General features: G+C 41.1%; 1 protein-coding gene across 5 annotated transcripts in view; it reads right to left on the bottom strand.

Moving 5' to 3' along the window:
• Positions 1-22,926, bottom strand: part of LOC112154274 (anoctamin-4) — a 108,229-nt gene that overhangs the window by 47,682 nt on the left and 37,621 nt on the right. For 4 of the 5 annotated variants that reach the window (XM_036217051.1, XM_024285088.2, XM_036217050.1 and 1 more), the window contains exon 3: positions 14,592-14,813. In XM_036217051.1, the coding sequence (XP_036072944.1) occupies positions 14,592-14,813 (222 nt within the window). Of the gene's footprint in view, positions 1-9,568; positions 9,866-14,591; positions 14,814-22,926 lie in introns of those variants that run through there. The other variant, XM_024285092.2, reaches the window with a different exon arrangement.

The raw sequence follows: 22,926 nt of genomic DNA, 5'->3' as shown, positions 1-22,926 counted from the left end.
AATACAGCTGAAATTGATTAACGAGGCCCTCAGCTGATTAACCAACCAGAAAATTATCAGACAGGTTTAATTCAAGTCATGCCAGGCAAAAAAAAGTGTGTCTCTTAAATTTTTGTGAGCAGTAAATCTGAGCACCCAGAGCCTTCATATATGTAAATATAATAAAATGCTGGTGTCAGTTATCTGATTTGAAAAGTATGAATGCTACTTAGAAGTTTTCGCTGTTGTCACTGAGAGTCGCAAACAAAATCCGCCGACCTAAGTATGAGGTAGTGACACATTACTGTTGATGCGATGGTCAATCGCTATGAAGTATAGAATGGACCTTGATTTGCTGAGGACACAAGAACCAACCTAAAGCCATTTTATGAAATCATTTCTATCAAATGTATAAATTCTGCTAGCTAAATGACTTTGTTGTACTCAGACAAATCATCTAAAGCTACAGAAAACTCAATAACCATTAGACTCCACTTTCCAGCATCTGAAGACAGAGGAGTCTCCCGTCTGAAGGTCTTTACACCATGAATTTTCCTCTGTGACAGCAAAAGTGACTCAGCTATTATTTTTTCTGCTGAGCTGTAGTAAAACAGACATTGGGTCGGAGAAAGTAGCTTTTAAATCAGCCGCTGAGGCTACGGAACAATGGAACTCATGGATGCAGGGAATAGAAACAATAAACCTCTGGCAGGTCCAATGCATGTTCTCTTCATTTAGAAGTTTATTGTTCTGTCTCCTGACCGTTTTTACTCTGCAGCAGCTTCATCGTGAGCTTTAAGAGAAGCTGTCTGTCCGAGGCAGCACTAACCTAGTGTAAATTCATGCAACCCACTCCAATGAAAATGCTGTTTTTAACATGTTCTTCTGGGTGTTTTTCTGATAAAGGACATAATTAGGAAAGTTAAGATTAAAATTGCATTTCTAAGTGTTTTTTATATTCAAATATCTGTAATGTTGGGGGTGTGAGGGGCTGTGGGCTAGCAGGAGACCATGTGAACAGAGCTCTCAGACACAGGGGAAGTATGGGGTTTGTTCTTGCCAATGGTCTCCGCAACAACCTAGAGGGGAATTTCTATTGAACGTCTGCCACTCTGCAGAAACTGTCTTTAGTCTGAAAACGGATAATCATAAGTATTCATATTCACCGTTTGTATTTGATACTCTATCTCATTAGCATGATCTAAGTATTCCTCTTGTTTTCTGCCCTGCAGTTCATCATCATTCCACTAGGAGCAGTAGAAGTGCTTTTCCCGCTCATTTCAAAGCGGCTGCTTCAATGAAATCTTTAACACCAGAGCTCCAGTGTTTATGTTCTTTGATTTACTGTAACTTTTCAAATGCTAACAATCAACAGAATTCCAGCAGATTCTGAAGAAAAATGGCTTGCACCGCTTTTCTCCTTCAGACTCTGCTGGAATTACGTTCATCATTTTCACGGTTCAAAAGTTACAGTATGTTAAAGATTTTGTATTAAGCTTCACCAGCAATGCCTCAGGTGTCAAAGGGTTATAAAAACTTTTGGTGGTAAAAGTGTAGCTAATTTTCTAGACAAGCTGAAATTATGTTGATTGTGTTAACAGTTGAAAAGTTAAAGTATGTTAAAAATGTGGTATTTAAGCATCTCCGATGACACCTCAGGTGTTAACGGGTTAAAAACTGTTTTTGGCAGGAAAAGTTTAGATAATTGTGTAAACTTTATGGAGAGACTCACTTAGCTGTTGTTATTCATTTTTTTAATGACTGCTTCATGCATTAAAAAAATGTACATTTTGTTGATAATGAATTCTTCTTGATCCAGTTACACCTTGTTAAAAATGTGTGTATCAAATATGAGACAGTGGGTAAATAAGGTGCTTTTTCTCCTAAACACTCAAGTCAATATTGTTTCATATTAAACTTACATTGTTGTGATCAAAAATGCAACAAGTCACCCAACGTATCATAAAAAAATACTATCTATATCTCATTTAAAAATGATTTTGCAAAAAAAAAAAAAAAAATGTTAATTAAAGGTTAAAGATTAAAGGTTGGTCTTGTTTTTGGCTGTACTAAAAAACAATGAATTTCCCCCATTGTTTAATAAAGTATATTGATTGATAAAAATATCTGAATTCCTAAAATTTAGAATTTAATTTTGAATTTACGGCCAGGAATGCTTTTAAATTAGAACAATAGATGACCAGAATGGACTTTAAATACAAATCTGACCAAAATCTTGCTCAGAAATAATTCACCTTTGGAGAATAGAAGACGTCTGATGTTTGTCTCCAGTCGTTCTGAACCTCCAAGCTTTCAACTCACTGATAGAAATGCCTGATTAAACATATTCAAAATGCGTTTTTCTTTTATTACTTAGTGTAAGTACATCGATGATCAGCTGCAGACTCCCATTGACCCCCTCCTCCAGTGTTTCATCGACCCGGTTTCCTGCCACAGAACGTCAGCGCCGCTCTCATTAGTGGAACGTAGAACTGCTTACTATAAATGTTGGCTCTGGAAGGACTGAGGCGCCACGTTTTAGACCCAGCGTCCTGCTTTGTGGAGACTCTGGCCCGTCCAACAATGTTTTCATCAAAGTTTAACAGCATGTGTAACTCGAGCCCGGCTCCGGTGGGACGGCTCAGGCGGAGCGAGGCGAGCAGAGGGGAAACAGTCAGGTATCGGTGACAGCCTCAGCGCGTCGAGTTTGGTGGGGAATTTTCAAACACTGACAGACGCTTACAGGCTTAGCGGTCTGTGAGGAGCTGAGGAGTTATTTTTGGAAGACAGGGTTCAGGGTTCACCACGGTTTTGGTCCACCTTCAGTTTTAATCCCAGCATGAATTTGCCTTTACATTAGCTGGATGAGCTTTGGATATAATATCCCTCCTTTTTTCAGAAGTGTCTTGTTTTATATCTCTGATGCCAAAGAGTTGGAGTGCAGGCGGATCTCCTCCAGGTGTACAGGAGAGTGTGAAAACTCAGCCTTGTGTTTCCTCATCGTTCTTTCCCTGAGATCAACATCCATCCTCTCAGCTCCACAAAAAAAATATTCAGTTGAATAGAACAAGAGTCTGCAACCTTCAACCCCTAACAACCGTTTAGTTATTACTATGCTGCTACTGTTATGATAAATACAAACAAAACATTGTCATTAATCAAACAGAAAAACAGCATTTAAAAATGTGACAATATAACTTTTGAGTAGGAAGGTAACGGATCAAAAAACCCACGGTTTGGATCGTGGTTTTAGGGTCACGCTTCAGATCATTTTTCACGTTAGTAATAGAAAAAACAACAAGAAAAAACAAGAAGATTAAAGCCTAAAATAGTTTTTTTGAAAAACTTTACAACATATATTTGAGAAAACATAAATAAAGTCATTTAAGCATAAATGTACACTCACACATCCTTAAACTTTGAACATAAATGTAAAAACATGTAGTTTCTGATTACATTTACATATCTGGAGACCAAATCTACAAACACTGAAAGAAAAGAATGATGAATATGGATGTCCAAATTAAATCTTAAATGAAAAAGTTAAAATTAAAGTTTCTTTTTTCCTATTAATTGTAGTATTGAAACTAAATGTGAGAGCATTTAAATATTTCAAATAATTATTATTTGAAATACTTGATTTTTACACCGTCTTTGGACGACTTCAGACTATGATAGTACAGACTAAACAGCCATGTTCTGACTGTAATCATCACAGTTCTCAGAGTCAGTGAATGCATCAGGAATGAAGTTACCACCCTCATCGACTGTGATTGGTCCTTTGTGTTTGCCCCGCCCCAATGCGCCACAACGGGACCAAAAGTTTAGAAACAGAACGTTACGTCCTGCTGCTGCTGCCTGACCTTTTCTCCATCCAGTCCTTCGGCTCACCTGGCAGGTGTGGCCAATGAGCCTTAAATCCCGCCTGCTGTCTGGGTTTAGTTATGTTAGTTTGGGGTTTGGTAGTCTTCATTTGCAGGCTTTGTTTATTTGTTTCTTAAGGTAGTTTTTTTTTGGGTCGCCATTATCAGGAGCTGCTGACTCCGACGGTCGACATGTCTGGATCAGCAGTCTCTATGACTTATTTTAGGTTTGGCCAAGGTTCCAATCCCTTTGGTTTGTCTTTTTGAACCAGCACACTAATTATTTAGTGTCGAGCCGGGTTTACCCACAGGGGACGTAACACTGAAACTTAAAGATTTGAAAACGAAAAAAAAAAAAAAAGAGAGTTGAAAGAGAGAAAAAAAAAAGATTTAAAACTGAAAACTGAAATTTTGAGTTTTGAAACCTAAAAGACAGAGCATTTGAAGCTGAAAATAGTTGAGTTTGTTTTAGAATAGAAAAAAGTTTTGGACATTTTCTTTGGCCAAACAGAAATATTTTTTTCAAAATGTTTTATTTGGGTTTCAAATAATTTTTGCCCTAATTTAGCTCCATAAAAGTAATGATATGAAAAGATAGAGAAAGAACATAAAGCTTCTAATAAAAACTCTAGACTCAACAACCCACAGCTCAGTTATCTACATCTACATAGGGTTGATAGACAGAAACTCAGTCTCCTCATTTGAGGGTCCACATTATTTGGAACAAGCTTCTTGTAAAAATGAAGATTTACAAAACTTTAAGCAGCACGCTTCATTTAACTATGACGTACCATAAAGATATTTAGGTATTATTTGTATTTTTAGACTAGTCCCCCTGCTAAAGCCTTAGTAACATAAGGGTTTGACCAATTCTGCACCGGATGGCAGCATCACCAGCACATCATTATTGCAATCAACGTACACTATCTTGACAAAAACTTCACAAGGTACCTTTGAAGTGTTCACTAGTACCTGTCACTCTCAGCATGTCCGTAGGAAAGCGACCTACGAACGTAATACCTCCTGTGTCTTCATGACTTGTACAGATTTCCCAGTTTTTGTACCCTATCCACCCTAGAGCGCTATCGCTGGGTGATCTTCACCTGAGTGAAGGTATTCACATGATATGTTCCATTTTTCTGAGCGTCATGGGTCGCTGGGTAAAGTCTCACATGTCCCAAGAATGATTGGACCAATGAACAAGTCTCCATTCTTTTTTTTAGGATTTTTTTCTTCTCAAGTTCCTAATTTTTCAACAATTTTCAATCATGTTTTCAGGATCTTCATATGCTTACATTTTCCATTTTGTTACAAATAAAAGACAATTACTCTAATTTATCACAAGTAATTATATTTCAAACTATTTTTATGAGAAATACTTTTTATTGGATATATTATTTTGTGTAAAAATTACCCGGTGAAAGTGAAGGTGTAACTTTTCAAAAGGGTTAAGGGAATTGTGACTAAAGCTGAAAGAGCTGTTCCTCCAATTCTATTATTTTAAGCATCATTACTGAACATCCATCATGAGACTCACCATCATATCGTCTGTACATTTGGATGTCTATTGTATAGACGATCAGATTCTGCTACTTTCTTGACTCTTCATGCCGACTATCACAAAGAGAAATCTGTGCAAAGAATCTGACATGTGTCAAAGTGAACCTGCAGCACTAAGAGGAAGTAAAAACAAATGTTCTGTTGAAAGACATTTCTGATTTTCATCAGATCTTGTACCAAACATTTCTTTTCAAAGTATTCATCTTCTCTTCTTACACTAATTAAAACACATTTTCAGAGTTTTGTGCTGTTTTCAAATCCTGCTTTATCCTCAGGAATACTCTGGATACGAGTCGTGTACCCTCGTGTACTGTTGTGTTTGTACTGCATCACCAAATGCTGGATTGATCTTTCTCCTTTCAGTCGAGTGAATGCAGAGTTTTGTCTCTAAAAGCCGTCGTCAGGACGCTGCACAATGAATGACCAAAACCATTAAATGCATCAAAAATGTAATCCATAAAGTTTTTTGCTGACTGGAAAAGAAAAAAGCAAAGATAGAAATAAAAAAAGCATTAACAACAACGTCCTAAAGAGCTTTGGCTGTTTAATGTGAAGAAACAATCGTCTAAAACCCTTTTATGACGAGGATTCTTGATTCACACACATCTATTTCTCACTTGAATATTGTGTTTACGGTTACTGATGAACCTCCTCCTCACGTCTCACTTTCCACCTTTTTAGACTTTCTTCAGCAGTTTTGCTCTGTGGTAAACCTAATGTGGTTGACTGGCTCTGATGGAGGTCTCTGACGGTCTGCATAAAGAAAAACTAATCTATAAACTCTTCATAAAGCAAAGAACTAAAGAAGCTGAGCTAAAGTACAAGGTGTACACGGATGAGTTCACTCAAATTATACAAAGCAGTACATTTAAGAATGTACTGAGAAAAAAACACATTTAACACCAAGAACATTTGGCAGATTTTTCATAGTCTAACTGAAGAAAGGACAAAAGCAAATATACTGTATATCCAAATGACTGTGGATGAAGAAAGTCCAAATTACAACTTGAGTGATTTATCACATTTTTCTGGTCAATGTGGGCCACATTTGGCTGCCAAAATTCCAATTTGCAGGGAGAAGATAAATTAAGTTATATTAATTATTAGGGCTGTAAATGTTGACACATTAACGAGCGGGATTAATAAAACAAAATCAATTCATTAATATGTATTAACGCTCTCAGGCGTTATTAAGTTAAAGAGATAATTTGGCATTTATTTGTAGTTTTTGGACAAAAATAATAAATAAGGCGGAGAACAGAAGTCAGTCTGACGTCTGTAATGCAGCAGTTCACCCACTATGGGGGGGCGAAGCCAAACTGAGCTATCTGCTATTAGAACTCCAACGAGGAAAGCAGCCATGACCACATGAATTTTCCACAATAACAGGCACCGGCGTCGTCTAAAAACTGGGGAAACGCCGCGAAAGTCCCGCCCCCCAACGTCGCGGAAGGTGAGCTGTTCAGACCAGACAGACACGCCCCCGCCTGTGCAGATTCCAGCCGAGCCGTCCAGCTGGATCAAACTTCTCCCAAAAATGTGTTTTATTAATTTTCACAAACACAATAGTGAAAATGTATAAGCAAAAAGGAAAAAGATAAAAAAAATAAAATTAAAAAAAAATAACAGAATTCCAGGAAATATATCAAATAAACAGCAGTGAGAAATTCTTAATTTTGGGGCTTCCTGGTGTGACTTTAGCCGGGATTTTTTAGTATTTTCATTCAAAAATATGTTGATTAGTTTGTTGACAAATTTTATTCTTGTTGTTTTTATAAAATTACAACTAAAACTTTCATTCTATGCTGTAAAAAACATTTTTAAAAACATTTTTAGGGTTTCCACAAAATGAATCACATTTTTCCAGATGGAATTTTCTGTTTTTGTATTATATTATGTCTAGTGTGTGAATATAACATGGAAAATGACTAAATAAAGGTAGTGTCACATAGGAGAGTTTGTACTGATTAAAATGATACCAAATAAGCAGCAGACATAGTCTTATAAATTGATAATACAGAAAATTCAAATATGGAGAAAAACTGAGTTTTTGGTTCCAAAGGGTTAAAAATAAATGCTCTAAATGTACAATTTTGTGTGTGATTTGATATTGAGATTATTTGCAGATAATAAGTGACTGGCAATAACTGTAACAAAAAAAATAGTCAATCGCGATAACCGCAGATTGGCGATTATTTAGCTATTTTTTTTATCAATTCCCGGCCCTTATTAATTACACATAATCCAAACAATCTTTCCATCTCCAGTTAAGGAAAAAGTTGAATTGCAAATAGATTTAAAAGTAAAAACTCAACTGACTACTATGACATAGATACGACAACAGCAAAAAAATCATAAATTGTATTTCCAAACCATTAACATATATATACAAGTTATTACTACAATCTGGGACTTTTCCAATAAAAATAAGAATGCAAAAATAATTCCAAGAAATCAAAATAGAAACACACACAAATTTACTGACTTTCTAGGAAAGTAATGATTCAGTCAAGCCACAATTCAATTCACAGTTTTAGTCACGATTTTGATTATTTTAGATTTTTTTCCAACTTTTTTTTTAACACGATAAATTAAAGGTAAGTTTAAGGCCAAGTATGTTTTATTTTTACCCCCTACATCAAACTGTCAGAAGTGATTTAATACAAATAAACTATTATACATAACACTGAAATGATCACAAATCTTTTCATACTCAGCTCATGTTGTGTTCCATGTGACGGACCGCTCCACGCCCGCGCCCGCTCATCACAACCCCTGAACGCTCAACCGGCTTCAACATTTCTACGGATAATCGCAGCAGCGCAGCACGATGACCAATCAGGGAGTGGTGCGTGGGCGGCGTCCGCTTCAAAGCCCGGAGGTGCCAAACATGATCACGACAGAGGAATTGATCACTGCAGTTTGTGTCCGGTCGGGCTAAAATGACACCCAGACATCAGAGGAACAGAGTGGTGAAAACTAAAAACCCTGGAGCGAGATCTGGGGGTTTTTCTCTGCTTTGACTTTTTTCTCCGAGGTTCTCTCTATTGTAGGTGGAGGAGCACTAATGAACAGTAAAATAGAACAGAAGAAGAACCTCCTATGATGACACCTGTGTGAGCGCGCTGCTCCGGTCTGGATACGAGCGCACGTTCATAAACCCACGTAGAGCACGTTCTTGAACGCACCGCGCCGTCGGTGTGTGAGCACCTTCCACCGATTTCAACATTTAGTGCGTGAACGATTTGTGCGTAGAGCTCGTGACCCAACTTAAAAACTTGTGTAGCAACTCGCGCTACGTGCACGGAGGCCAGGAACTCTGGTGTGCGCGCCGCACATTTGCATTGAGTTTCCATTGAAATTGTCTGCTTGATTGCTCAGCCGGTGTGTAAGCACCTTTACAATCACAGGCGCGCCTGCATGGGAAGCTGTCTAATCCATTTTTTTTTTACATTTCTGCATTAATAAACATTTTGACGAGTTTGAATTGTTTTTTTACCAATTCCCAAAGAATGGTTCCATCCTTAATGACTATAGATCGGTTTCTTTTCTCCCTTAATTTTCCAAAATCGTAGAAAAATCGTAGAATTCCTTGATAAACATCAAATAATAAATGACAAGAGCTGGCAGCTATTGAAACTGTTGTAGAAATGACAGAGGCCGCTTTTCTCCTTCAGAATCTGCTGGAATTATCGTCTTCACTGTTGACAAGTTACAGTAAATCCAAAAACAAACAGTGGGTTAATGTCACTTAACCAGGCGGATTGACAGTCGGGGTGACGGTCGGTTTGGAGTAAAACATCATAAATTTCAGGTCTTGGATTAGGAGACAAACTTAGTGATCTCTAGTTGTGTTTTCAGCAGAGTTCAGGTGGTTTTCTATATAAAGTATTAAAGTTAATGAACACAAACTCTCTGGAAGGGGAAAAAGGTTAAGAGTGAATGGAAATGTGTCACGACCCACATCTGTCCTGGAACTGATGCATCGACCAACCAAAACCGTGACAGCCATGGAGGAGAGAGAGAGAGTGAAGGTCATGTGTTTGCAGGAGCGCGAGCATGAAGGATGAAGCGACGCATGAGCGGCTGACGGAGTGCCGCGGCGCCGACAGACATGAAGAGCGCGGAAGAACAAGCTGCCTTTGCCGCAACTTGACGGGACTCACCGTGAGGCCGGAGGAGCTTCAGGAGGAGAGGGGGGACGAATGCCCCAAACGGCCCGATGACTCCCCGCCTTCACACACAGAAGAAACCCTTCTCCCCCCGCAGCCCCGGTGAGCCAACGACCTCGCTGAGGGGCCGACGCGGCATCCCTGCACGTTCCCCCCCTCTGCTCACATCCCTCGATGCAGCATCACTCACGCGCAGCCTCCCTGTTGCAGCATAATGTAGTGAAAACTGAATCCTGCCAGAGTGTGTGAGGGGGGGGTGTTTACAGTGTTAGAGAGAGGCAGAGGGGCGCAGAGAGGAGGTGTGCGCCACTCCGCGGCATCTTCAACCAGGGTTCCCCGGCAGCCAATCAGAGGTCAAGCTGCTCTCCAGGCGGCCAATCAGAGCAGAGGGCTGGCTGTGTGGGTGTTGCTGGAGCCTCAAACAGTGACAGCTGGCACTGATTACGGTGTCAGCGGGACCGGCGATGGAGCTCAAGGGTACGCGCTCCACTCAGCGCCCGTGTTCTCTGGAGGATTCTGGGTTTGGACGCACTGAGACCTGCAGCAGGTCACATGACCGTCATGTGACCTGCTGCAGGTCTCATTCTCTAAGCCTTCCTCCACATGTCTTAGCTCACAATAGATAGAAACATTTTTCATTCAATTCATGAGATTTTAAATGTTTTAGTGAGAAACTACAAAATACAACAGTTTTTTAATGAGATATTTCTCAGTCAGCTTTACCCAATGAGGTTAATCACTACAGGTGACGTGCATACTTATTACTACTGTAGATACGTAAAGAGCGACGCCATATTGGAATGGTATTAAAACAATGAGACGTGGTTTAACAGAACCAGCAAAATAAGCATAAAATGGTTCATTTTGGTCTGATTTTAAAAAGGAAAACTGATCATCAGAATAATCATTCCCAGGTCATGGTAATAATGATTTTGTACAAAGTGCAACAAATGAACGAGATTTTAAATATTTTTACAAACAATTATGTTATTATATAGGAAACCCAATTCATACCTGATCCATGGTTGTGATTTTATTCTAATCTACACACAGACTGAGATTTACACAAACTGTTAGACTCGTCGCTCCGTGTTTATAAACGGGTCGGTGGGTAGCTGACATCACCGTAGAACGCTAGAGCCGTTATACATGGACTGGTCCACGCCTGGATCAGCGCGACACGGTCTGATCCGACTGAGAACAGACTGATGGTCCCGCAGACGGGAGAGAGGGCTCAATGAGACCTCCATCCACGGCCCGGAGCGGCGAGGTGTCATGGGTGGTGGTGAAGGACCCAAATGCTAAAGTTGTGAGGTACAACAAACCTCCCCAAAAAACCTAACCCGTGCACTGCCACTCTTCCTCGGCTGGGTGGCACCTTTTTTCAAATCCTAACCCTAGCCAAAAAAAACACAGGACACTTGGAAAAAGTCCACGAGGTACTTTGGATTTTCAAAACACTTCACTACAAACTCTTATCGGTCAACTCAAAATGGTCTGAAAAATGCTCCTTAGTGGTTTCTGGGGATGATTGGAGGTCAAAACACTTTTCAGGACTTTTCCAGATTTTTTGAAAATATTTTCACTAATAACTTTTGAACAGAAGGTCATAGAAACTTAGAAACTGATTCCGTCAGACATAATTCAGCCACACTGAACACGCTGGAAGTGCTCACACCACGCTACGACATTCCGTTTTTTTAAGTTACACATGCAAAGTACCCAAAAAGTGGGCGTATCTCCAGCACCAGAAGCCCTAGCGTGGTGCGGACGCCTTACCCTGTGGTATGGGGGGTAGGACCTGTAGAATCCTCGTCTGGTACTGGGTTAAGGTTAGGGTTAGGATACCGATGCGGTCCACATCCTGGTACAGGTTTGCAGCCCACAGGTTTGGGACCCCTGATTTAATTGGAGCAGGGAGCACGTCAAAAAACGAGTTGGAGACACTCAAAACGTCGATCTTTGACGCGGAGGGGTCCTTACTCAAACACATGCTCATGCCCAACTCCTCACATATTGACTTTTGGTCCGTGTCAATTTTTGGCGTTCTGGGTGTCCCCAACTCCTAGTTTTTCGACGTGCTGGCTGTAAAATCAAGGGTCCACAACCCTTGGGATGCAGTACCGTATGCGCACTGGTCCTCAGGACTCGTCCAGTACCGGTACCCAAACACACTACCGGTATCGTAACCTTAACCCAGTACCGGTTCCTGTCTGGTACGCATTAGGTTCGCGCCCTGTACTGTGTCTGGTTCAGTGTCAGCTTAGTGTACCACTACCAGGTTTGGGTACCAGTGCTGTACCGGAAAGGTATCAGTTTACAGCCCGGAGGTTGGGTACCACGATTTAATTGGAGCAGCCATCATGTCAAAAAACGACAAGTTGGGGACACCCAAAATGTCAAAAAGTGATGACTTGGGAATGAGAATGTGTTGCAGTATGTTAACAGCGTAAGATAACATTGGGCTGTTAGCAACAAAAATATAAAAGGATCTGGCGGGCCGGATTCGGCCCCCGGGCTTTGACTTTGACACATGTGTCATATTGACCTTATTCCTGGGGCCTCTCATGTAAAATGGATTATGGGTGCAACTTCCGGAATAGCAACCGGAAGTTACACGCCGCTATTTGTTTCCACTGAAAGTGGCGGTTTTGTTAGCTTTAGCGGTGCATACAAACGAGCGTGTTTTACTTAATCCCTCAAAGTTTTCAAAAATGTCTTTGCGCAGTTCAGGCGCATGTTTTGCAGCTCGTGGTTGTACTAACAACCAAACTAAATTAAATTTGTGGAGCGTTTTGTGGGACATGGGCTGCTGATGAAGAGGGAGTGCAGCTGCCCTCCTCGGTACAGATTTTACTGTCTACCGGGCGAGGATGAAGTCAGAAGGATGTGGCGGAGAATTTTAAATCTTTCATTTTGTGGATAAAGTACACACAGAGGAAAATCCGTATCCAACATTATGGTCGGGTTACTCCAGAACACCAGAGAAGAAGAGACGCCGGGTACTGCAGAGACCTGACAGCAGCGCGGTTAAGCTAGTTCGTCACACATTTTCAGCGATGAACGGTGATATTTCTCAAACGCCTTTGCTAAAAAAAACACCAAAAATGTTTTACTGACAGATGATAAAACAGTCAATGTTTCACATGACTCGTTTTCATTATTCACGATCCACGTAACGAGCAGACCACCGTAAACACCGCTGCAATATGAGCGGAGCCGGAGCGCTTTGCCCGAGCTGCTGCTGAAAGTAATGTGGAATGTTGATTCTTAAGTCTATGACCGCACCACACTTCTATAATCCAATGCATCATGGAGGCTGTAGTGCATAAACTCACGCAGATTCCGGGCATACTGTCGTTTCTGAGCTTCATTCTTTTGTTCACTTTTTAAACTGTCTGACGTCGGATCCCGCTGAAAGCTACACCGCTAAACACGAGCTTTAGCTGTTATTTTTGCTGGAACTGAGAGACTTTATGAGCCGAATCAGAACAAGGAAGTGAGGACGTTAACCACTTCTGATTGGTCAGATTGATGACATGTGATCAAGCCTCCAACAATGATTGGCGGAGAGAGTTGAAGGGGGAGGGACTTTTCTAAAAGCAGAGTTTGAGGCTAGTTTTGCGGCTGGATTGCGGTAATATCATTCTGATTAAAGAGTCATTTATAGAAACAAAGAAATATTTATTTTACCATCTTGCATATTCAAAACTATCCAGTGTTAAATCAGGGCCGTTTGGATGAACACAGAGCTGATACCATAGTGATGGTAAATGTTTTAGATATGTGAAAATGGGTTATTTCCCACGGCACACCAGACCATCTCTCACGGCACACTGGTTGAAAAACACTGGTCTATGCTGTAATATTTGCAGTCCAGATTAACAGTGGAAGAGAATTGATCAGGGTCTATGTCATCTTGCTGGTTGTTATCATGATCACTGAATATATGAAGGTCAGGTTGCTGACGGTTCAGATCTGTCTGAAAGTTGTGCTCACGGTTGACTGTTGTAGAGATTGTGTTGGTGTTATCAGCCATGGTTAGTGAAGTTTGTCTCCTCACCTCGTAGACCAGCATTCATACTTATCTCGTGTTTAGACTGCAGTGAGAACAAACTTCTCCAGCTCCTCCAGGCTTCTGATGATGATGACCTTGGCTTGCTCAGGATTTTTCCATCCCGTGTCCAGGTGTTTTGGAATTTTCCAGTTTTTCTCAGGTAGCGGGCTCTTGTCAGCATTGTGTTTAGTGAGAATCTCCCTTCAGGTTTCTTCCTTGCTTCAATAAAGCGACTTTGTGCTTCCGATTGATAAACCTCATGAGAATCGCAGGTCTGTCGGTCTCTCTTCACTTTGGGAGTGGACGGCAGATCTCAAGGTTGTTTGTGTCCAGAGAAATTCCTTTGGACTTCAGGAAATCTTCCACCTGTTGCTCCACGGAGCTCGTCTCCTCTTCAGATTCTTCTCCATTAACTGCAGCCGCTGCATGTGCATATGACCGGGCCTTGATTTTCAATCCGGTGATGATCACATCATTAATCCTGGACATTTGTTCTTGGTCATCCATTCGTTTGTCCAAGTTAGCCAATCGGTTGACAGTCTGCTCACTTTGACAAACATTTGGTGTGAACAAAGCTTCAGACTCCTGTTCTTTGTAATTAAAGAGAATCACATCATTTATTCTGGAATTTTTTGGGGGGGGATTAGGGGTTATTATATGTTTAGTGAACCCAAAACACTGTGGTTCAGCTTTGGCCAATTGGAAGGAAGACTTGTGATTGGACGTGTTTTTGTTCGTATCACAGACAGCAGAGACACAAGAGGAAGAGAAACTGACAGACTACTAGAAAATGTTCTTTCTGATTAATTTGATAGTTTTTAATCGTATTCATATCTATAGTATATAACCAATACGGCTGGTACTCCCAGTGTATTCTTGACATCCCTGCGCTCTGTTTCCCTCATGTACCTCCAGAAACCTCGTGTGCATGTCAGGTTGGGGGTGAACCGTGCTCTGTACTTGTGCTGCTGCTGCTGCACAGTGTCTCCTGGCTGCAGGTGGGCAGCGGCGTGATGGACAGCGACGCCAGGCACGAGACCATCTCCAGATGCTCGCTGACGGGCGGCAGGGCGGCGGCCTCGGAGTGAACGCAGTCCGGGCTGGGGAGGTTCTGGCCGCCGGGCGGGAGAGGGCTGTTCCAGTGGGAGAAGCCGATAGCCACCTGACCCCCGAGGTCAAAGCCTGCCGAGGCAACCAGGACAAAGACGCCATCAGAGTCGTTCCAAACACACTTTACAGAGGACAAGACATGCTTTCAAGTTCTCTCTTGCAGCAATGCTGCCATCTAGTGGTGAGAGGTTAATACTTAAATGAAACTCAGCAGTTGATACTGTCAAATACATTGATAGACAATCCTATTTAATAGTTTACATAATTATAAATCATTATCTGCTCCGTGAGTCACAGCATCTGCTTCCATCTAGATATTTTCTCATCCAAAAGCTTTCCTCTTGAGAGTCCAGAGTTCTGAGCCAAACCAGGCTGCCAGATTCTTTCTTTACTCGTCAGAGCAAACTGATGTGTTGTTTTTTACCTCTTTAAATGCTTATTGCTTTTATTGATCACGGACAGTTCAAGGTCTTTTCCCTAATTAACCCTCTCTGTGGGTCTGCAGAGATGGAGTCCCGGCTGAAGACACACTCCCACTGTGCAGCAGGAAAAGGGTTGAGTGGAAATCCTTGTGGGCGGGGCAAAGGAGTTTTCCTGCATTACAGCTATGGAGAGACAATAGACTCCCCCCGATTCATGTGTGCGTACTTCTTGAATTGTGTCTAACTCTATAATTGTCTTTGTGCGTAATCCTTAAATTGGGTATAATTTTGGATTTGTGTTTGTGTGTAGTTCTTGATTTGAGTGTAACTTTGGATTTGTGTGTGTGTGTAATTTTTTACTTGTAACTCACACAAATCAATCACATTGTGCATAAGTTCAATAATTAGAAATTCAAAACAATACAAGATAGGGCTGTAACGAGTATACGTGTGCTCAGGTATTCACCATTTGCTCCTGAAAATTCGAGTACGGATATTCGCGACGTCCAAAATCGCTGATTTGCGATCTTTATAAATGTAGTAAATTGTAGTAGAATATGGTGATAATATCATCTGGGAACTCTGGAACAGCCTGCCGGAGAGTCTCAGGGCCGCAGAGACCGTAGACGTTTTTAAGAAGAGGCTCAAGACTCACCTTTTTAATGCTGCTTTTAGTTGATCTTATCTGCCTATTTATTAAATTTGTTTTTAATCATTTGTTTATTTTATTTATTCATTCATTTATCTCTCTTCTTTATGGATTTTATTTAACATTTTATGCATTTAATTTTAATTTCAATGTTATTTATTTTACATACATTTTATGTATTTAATTTTATTATATTACTGTCATTTTACCCCCAGTGTTTCCTGTGGGTTCTATCATATCAGGGCTTGTCTTCTTGGTCTGGGGTCGTTGCCGTGGTTCTCGCCCTTGCTGGGGCGGCTGGAGTCCTGCACTGCAGCCTCACAGCTGTGGAGTGGACTCCGTTGCTGTCCCGGTCTGGGTTGGCGCCTTGGCGATGTTCCTTTGACTGAGCTGACTCCTGGTATGATAGAATCCTCCATACCATCTCCTCACAGCAGAGCCAAGCCTCAAGTTTGTTTTACAAGTTTGTTTTTTGTTTTCATTGTGTGTGGGGTCATGGGTGTATATGTTTTGGGGAGGGTGTGTGTGTGTGTGTGTGAAGGGTGGGTTGGGCTTTTACTGTGTATGTTTTGTTTTTAATTGTACAGCGCTTTGAGCTACACCAAGTATGAAAGGCGCTTTTATAAATAAAGTTTGATTTGATTTGATTTGAACGATGTATTTTTGCTCTGACATGCAGATTAATGTATGATTTTACTTTTACAAACTAAAACAAAGCTGAAAGAGCCGCGGTACTGCCAACGGAAGTAAGCACATCTTCGTGACGGTGAATCTTCCGGTTTTCAAAGTAAAACTAGCGAGAGCTTTTTTCTGTTCAAAAACTGAGACTGAAGTTCCGCTCACAGACATAACTTCTGAAAAAATGAATTAGCTTTAACATCAGAGCTTTAGCTCCAGTGTTTACATTCTTTTGGTTATGGTAACTCTTCAACATTTGACACAATTAACAAAACTCCATCTTATTCTGAAGAAACAGCCTCGTGCTGCTGAAAGAGGATGTAATCAACATGAATCAGCTGATTCTGCTGTGGAAAAAAGAGCTTTTTTCATAGGAGCTCTGCACCAATATGTGATGTTTAGGATGTAAAATATTGAAGAACTTTGAGGATAGAAAACTGTGGAAAACATTTTCAGGTTTTGCTATTGAATGATCCAGCTGTGATTTTTATCCTTTTATGAAGTTTTACTGCTGAACCAGAAGATTAACAAAAAGATAGTTTAAAATGACAAACAGAGGCCCTGCGACAGACTGGCGACCTGTCCAGGGTGAACCCCGCCTTCGCCCATCAGTGGCCGGGATAGGCTCCAGCACCCCGCGACCCTGAAAGGGAAGAAGCGGTCAAGAAAATGGATGGATGGAAACAAAAATTTCTTTTTATCTGGATCTTTGTGTTTTTCTAAATCAGTTTTGCTGATTCTGATCTCCTGTTCTAAATAAAGGTATAAATGATGATTAAATACAAATTATTTCATTTTTCCTCCATCCAGTAAATAGACATACACATAGCAATAAACATTATAATAAAAAGTAAGAATCGTGGTTCAATTTATGAAATGAACTGGATCGCCACCTAAGCAATGATCCACAGCCCTAATACAAAACACAATTTACACATGCACAAATGAAAATTACAACAGCCTGAAATTGAACTATACTCAAAAATTAAAAATGTATTGTATGAGTTACAATTCAAGAATTATACACACACAAATCCAAAGTCATGCACAAATCCACAATCCCAAACGCATAAATCAGGTTAAGTCTATTTTCTCTCCATATTCTTCCACATTACAGTCAAAACAAAAACCACAGAATGAGTCAGAATTCTCTAAAAGTAAACCCCAGCTTCATACATTAGACTTCTGTGGAAAATGTTTTAATTAAAAGAAAAAAAAAAGAAAAACAAACAGAAACATTTGCATTTCTTTTGCCTGAATTAGCTTTAACATTTTTTCTTTTCTTTATTTGCACATACATAAAATGCAATCACATGGATTACAATGACAAAAAAAAAAACTGGAATACATCTGTGCAGGAGAGAGTGAGAAGACCTACACAGGTCTTATAAAACCACCTCCCCCAAAACATAATTATGCAACATAAACAGAAATGCCAGGCAAAAAATAAAATATGTTACATTTTACCCCAATCACACCTTTTGAAAAAATATTATAAAAGTAAGCCTAAATTTTCTACTGTGGAGAGAAAATAGTCTCATCTGATTTGTGTGCGTGACTCTTAATTTGTAACTTGTGTCTGGCTACTTGTGTGTAACTTTGGATTTGTAAGTGTAATGATTTGTAACTCATAGTATATAATTTGTGTGTAACTGTGTGTACTCCAAATTGTGTATTCACATGTACAAAAATTACAACGTCCAAAAAAAATACAATTTGCAATCTTAAATTTACAGCAGCTTGAAACTAACTAAATGTACAAAATATTTTAAAAATATACACACATCACCTGATACATACACACAAAATCGCATTTACACACCAATCTAATGCGAGTCTCCAAGATTTGTGTGTAAATGATGCATTTAAATGCTGCTGGAATGCTGGGTCTTCCTTTGATTCTTTTAAAACATAATGGAATTTTGATGAAAAATGTTCAACATTTATGGATAAAATTAACTGGAAAGTTCCCTTTACCTGCAATAATGTTGGTGTGAATGCTGTAAGCTGAATGTGGTCGCTGAAGATGCTGTAATTGGTTGCTAAAAACGCTGAAGTTGATAGCTGAAAATGCTGAAGTTGAAAGCTGAAGACGCTGAAGCTGATAGTTGAAAAGCTTAAGCTGATGGTTGAAAAGCTTAAGCTGATGGTTGAAAATGCTGAAGTTGATGGCTGAAATTGCTGAAGCTGAAAGTTGAAAATGCTGAAGCTGATAGCAAGCTTAAAATACCCAATTTTCAAATTAGCCTAAAACCTGGTAAAATGTCAAGTTTAGCAAAAACACCTGCAATGTAGCTAAGATATTAGATATTATCCATCCATCCATCCATCTTCTTAACCGCTTCGTCCCTTTCGGGGTCGCGGGGTGCCGGAGCCTATCCCGGCTACTTATGGGTGAAGGCGGGGTTCACCCTGGACAGGTCTCCAGTCTGTCTCAGGGCCTCAATCTCACACCCATTCACTCTCACATTCACACCTAGGGACAATTTAGAGTCACCGATTAGCCTATGAAGCATGTTTTTGGACGGTGGGAGGAAGCCGGAGTCCCCGGTGAAAACCCACGCATGCACGGGGAGAACATGCAAACTCCACACAGAAAGGTCCCAGCCGGGAGTCGAACCGGGGCCTTCTCGCTGTGAGGCAAGAGCGCTAACCACTGCGCCACCGTGCAGCCCCTTAGATATTATCTTAAGTCTAAAATAGCCTTAAAACTGAAATAAACCTAAATTAGCCAAAACAGCTGGTCTGTAGCTAGCATATTAGCTGAACTCCAAAGTAGCCTAAAAAAACTTTAAAAAATGTCAAAAAAATTGAAAAAGCTAACATGTAGCTAAAATATTAGCAACACTATAAAATGCCCCAAAAAAGGAAAAAAAAGCTTAAATTACCTTAAACTACTAGCATGTAGCTGAAATATTAGATAAAATTCAAAAGAGCCAAAAGTCTGCTGAACAGTTTAAAAGTTGAATGGTTTCTGTAGCTGAAAGTCTCCTTCACTTCTATTGTTTTGTAGAGCTCAAAGTTTTCTGGAGCTTCTGAACATTGCATAAGCCATTTTCAATGGAGTTAAAAATGTGGTAGTTGGTTGAATAGTTTAAAAAGTTGAAGAGTTATGAAGTTGAAACTTATTAGCAGCTATCTCCTAATTTTCCAAGATGGCGGCGTGCGTAGGTGCAGCAGCTCTCAGCTCTCGATCCAGTGCTCAGTTTTCTGTACTTTTCCTTTACTTTTCTCTTTAGTTTTTGTATTGTTGCGTCACAAATACCCACTACGCTCGGCAGATGCTTTTGGACATCAAAAATCAACACCAAACCGTTGTTTCCAGCGACTTCCACCACAAGCACAGCAATCCAAGCTACATAGCGAGGCCACCAGGCTCTCCTTGGATTGTTGTCGGGACTGGCGGGCGACGCAGATGGAGAAGAGAGGGAGCAGAAGCGAGGCTGCCGGTCTGGCGTCGTGCTAAAGCTAAGGAGACAACCACACAAGCCACCGCTACCGAGCCTGTTCCTCTCAAATGCCAGCTCCCTGGTGCACAAAATGGACAATCTGGACTGCAACTGATCATCACAGAAACCTGGCTTCACCCGGACATTCCCGATGCTAGCGTGCAGCTCGAGGGCCGCACTCTGCTTCGCGGAGACAGAACGCAGGACTCCGGTAAGAGCAGAGGAGGGGGGCTCTGTGTTTACGTGCATCATAGCTGGTGTACCAACGGGACGATTATCGACCAACACTGTTCCCCTGATGTGGAGTACATGTCCGTAGATGTCGGCCCTTTTTTCTACCGAGAGAGCTGACTGTTGTGATCATCACGGCCGTGTACATCCCGCCGGACGCTAACGTAAACACCGCGCTCTCTCTCCTGTTGAACACCGTTAACAAACAACAGCGGGATCACCCTGACGGCGTTCATATTATCGCGGGAGACTTTAATAAGGCCAACTTAAAGACAGTTCTCCCAAAGTTTTACCAGCATGTGAAGTGTTCTACAAGGGGGGAGAACACTTTGGATCACGTTTACAGCAACATCAAGCATGCTTACAAAGCCACACCCCTCCCCCACCTCGGACAATCAGACCATCTTTCCCTCCTGCTCTTCCCGGCCTACACCCCCCGCAGACGCCAGTCAAGGCCCACCACAAAGACCATCACAACGTGACCCAATGGTGCTCTGCCCATGCGGCAGGACTGCTTCCTGGAAACGGACTGGAATTTATTCCACCAACAGAGCTGGAGTCACTCACAGGAACAGTGCTGGACTACATACAGTTCTGCATTGGGAATGTGACGGTGGACAAAACTATTCGGGTTTTCCCCAACCAGAAACCCTGGATGACCAGCCAAGTCCGCACACTCCTCAGAGCACGCGACACTGGCTTCAGGTCAGGAGACAGAGCACTATACAGTGCTGCTCGAGCTGACCTGAGAAGAGGAATCAAAAAAGCCAAAGCAGACCACAGGATGCGTATAGAGTCCAACCTCTCTAGTAACAACTCTCGGGAGGTCTGGCGAGGCATCCATGACATCACCAACTTCAGAGGATGTGAGGTGTCCACAGCAACACCAGATGCTGCCCAAGCAGAGGAGCTGAACCGCTTCTTTGCTCGCTATGGACTCCCACAACAACACCCCTCTGCTCCAGCACCACCCCCAACCCCACCACCCCCCAGCACACCTCCACTTACAGTGCAGGAGCACAACGTCAGACGGGTGCTCCAAACAGTGAACCCAAAGAAGGCTGCTGGTCCCGACGGAGTACCAGGCAAAGTGCTTCAGGCGTGTGCCCACCAGCTCGCCCCCACCTTCACAAAGATCTTTAACCTCTCCCTGGCCCAAAATCTGGCCCTGAAATCTGCAACAATAATCCCAGTTCCAAAGAAGTCTGTCAAATGGACAGCAGTGCTCTTAGGAGAGAAATTGTTCTTTTTGGGGCTGCCTGGATGCTGAGGCTACACAGACAGACTGAAGTACTATTACTGTCTGTATGACAGCCTATGAAAGGTCACATCATGGAGCTCTGAGGTCTGTGATGTTCCTCTGACAACACAAACTGTTCATAAACATGGCCCAAATAAGGAATCTATGAATTTCGGCAGGAATTGTTTTTGTATTTTAATCCAAAAATGTGTTGATTAGTTTGTTGACTAAATGTATTCTTGTAGTTTTCATAAAATTACACCTAAAACTTGTGTTCTATGTTGTAAAAACAGTTTGTTGGACATTTCTTGAGATTTCCCCAAGACAGAATTTTCTGTTTTAGCATGATTTTATGTCTGGTGTGTGAATAGAGCATGGAAAAATGACTAAATAAAGGCTGTAGAGGTTGTGCTGATTAAAATGATACCAAATAAGCACATTGAATTGAAAATACAGAGGTAAATTTAACAGTAAACAAAAACGGGGTTTTAGGCCCTGGGTTCCAGAGGGTTAAACTTGCAAACATTTTACCTCCCTTTCTCTTCCAAAACTTGACATGGTTTGGCCTTCATCGTGTTTATTTCTGGATCTCTTGAGTTTCCTTTGCTCCCCCTAGTGGTGGAATTGCACATTGTGGTCTCTTAAATAGTTTTTTCTCCATAACTGGGCCGGATTAAACCATCTGTGTCTGGCCCGCGGGCCCCATGTTTGATACCCCTGTGATAGAGACTGCGTCTAAGTTCAGATCATCCCAATAGAAAATTTGGACACACCTTTCCATTAAACATTTTTTTTCATATTCAGGACTATTCTCACTGAAGCATCAAAACTATGAATGAACACGTGGATTCCTAACCAAACCTAAAAAAAAAGGTAAAATAATTGAATTCATTTTTGATATTCTAGTTCTGATAAAGAGCCACCCTTTTCCCCTTATTACTGCTTTACAGACTCTTGGCATTCTTTTGATGAACTTCAAGAGTTCGCCACCTGAAAGGGTTTTCCAACAATGTTGAAGGATCATCCAGAGGTGTTTAGGACTTGTTGGCCCCTTTGCCATCACTCTGCAGTTCAGCTTATCCCAAAACGTCTGAATGGGGTTCAGGTCAGCTGTCTGTGGAGGCCAGGTCGCCTGACCCTTACACAAGCTTCAGTAATTGTTTTAGCTTGAACTTGGCGATTGTGCAGAGTGACTTTCAGTTATATTTTATGTCTGATTTAGAACTGCAAAGCTGATAGCAGAATGCTGTTTAGAGCAATTTTACGTAAATAATAAAAGGCAACCTAACCAATTGTAACTCTGAGAAGAGCCAGAATTCCCATCACTATTGTAGAGGGAAACACGGAAAGACTGTTGTTTTTACTTTGTCTGATAGTTTTGGAAGTATAAACTGATTATTATTAGAATTTTCTTTTTTTGGATTTTTTAAAATTATTCTTTAATGATAATAAGCAGACTGTATTGAAGAAGAGATATGTTTAACTTGAGCAAATGACATTTGCAGCAGAGAGTGAT

This window comes from Oryzias melastigma, linkage group LG19 (genome assembly GCF_002922805.2).
Source record: "Oryzias melastigma strain HK-1 linkage group LG19, ASM292280v2, whole genome shotgun sequence".
NCBI lineage: Eukaryota > Metazoa > Chordata > Actinopteri > Beloniformes > Adrianichthyidae > Oryzias > Oryzias melastigma.
This window is presented reverse-complemented; position numbering and strand designations above follow the sequence as displayed.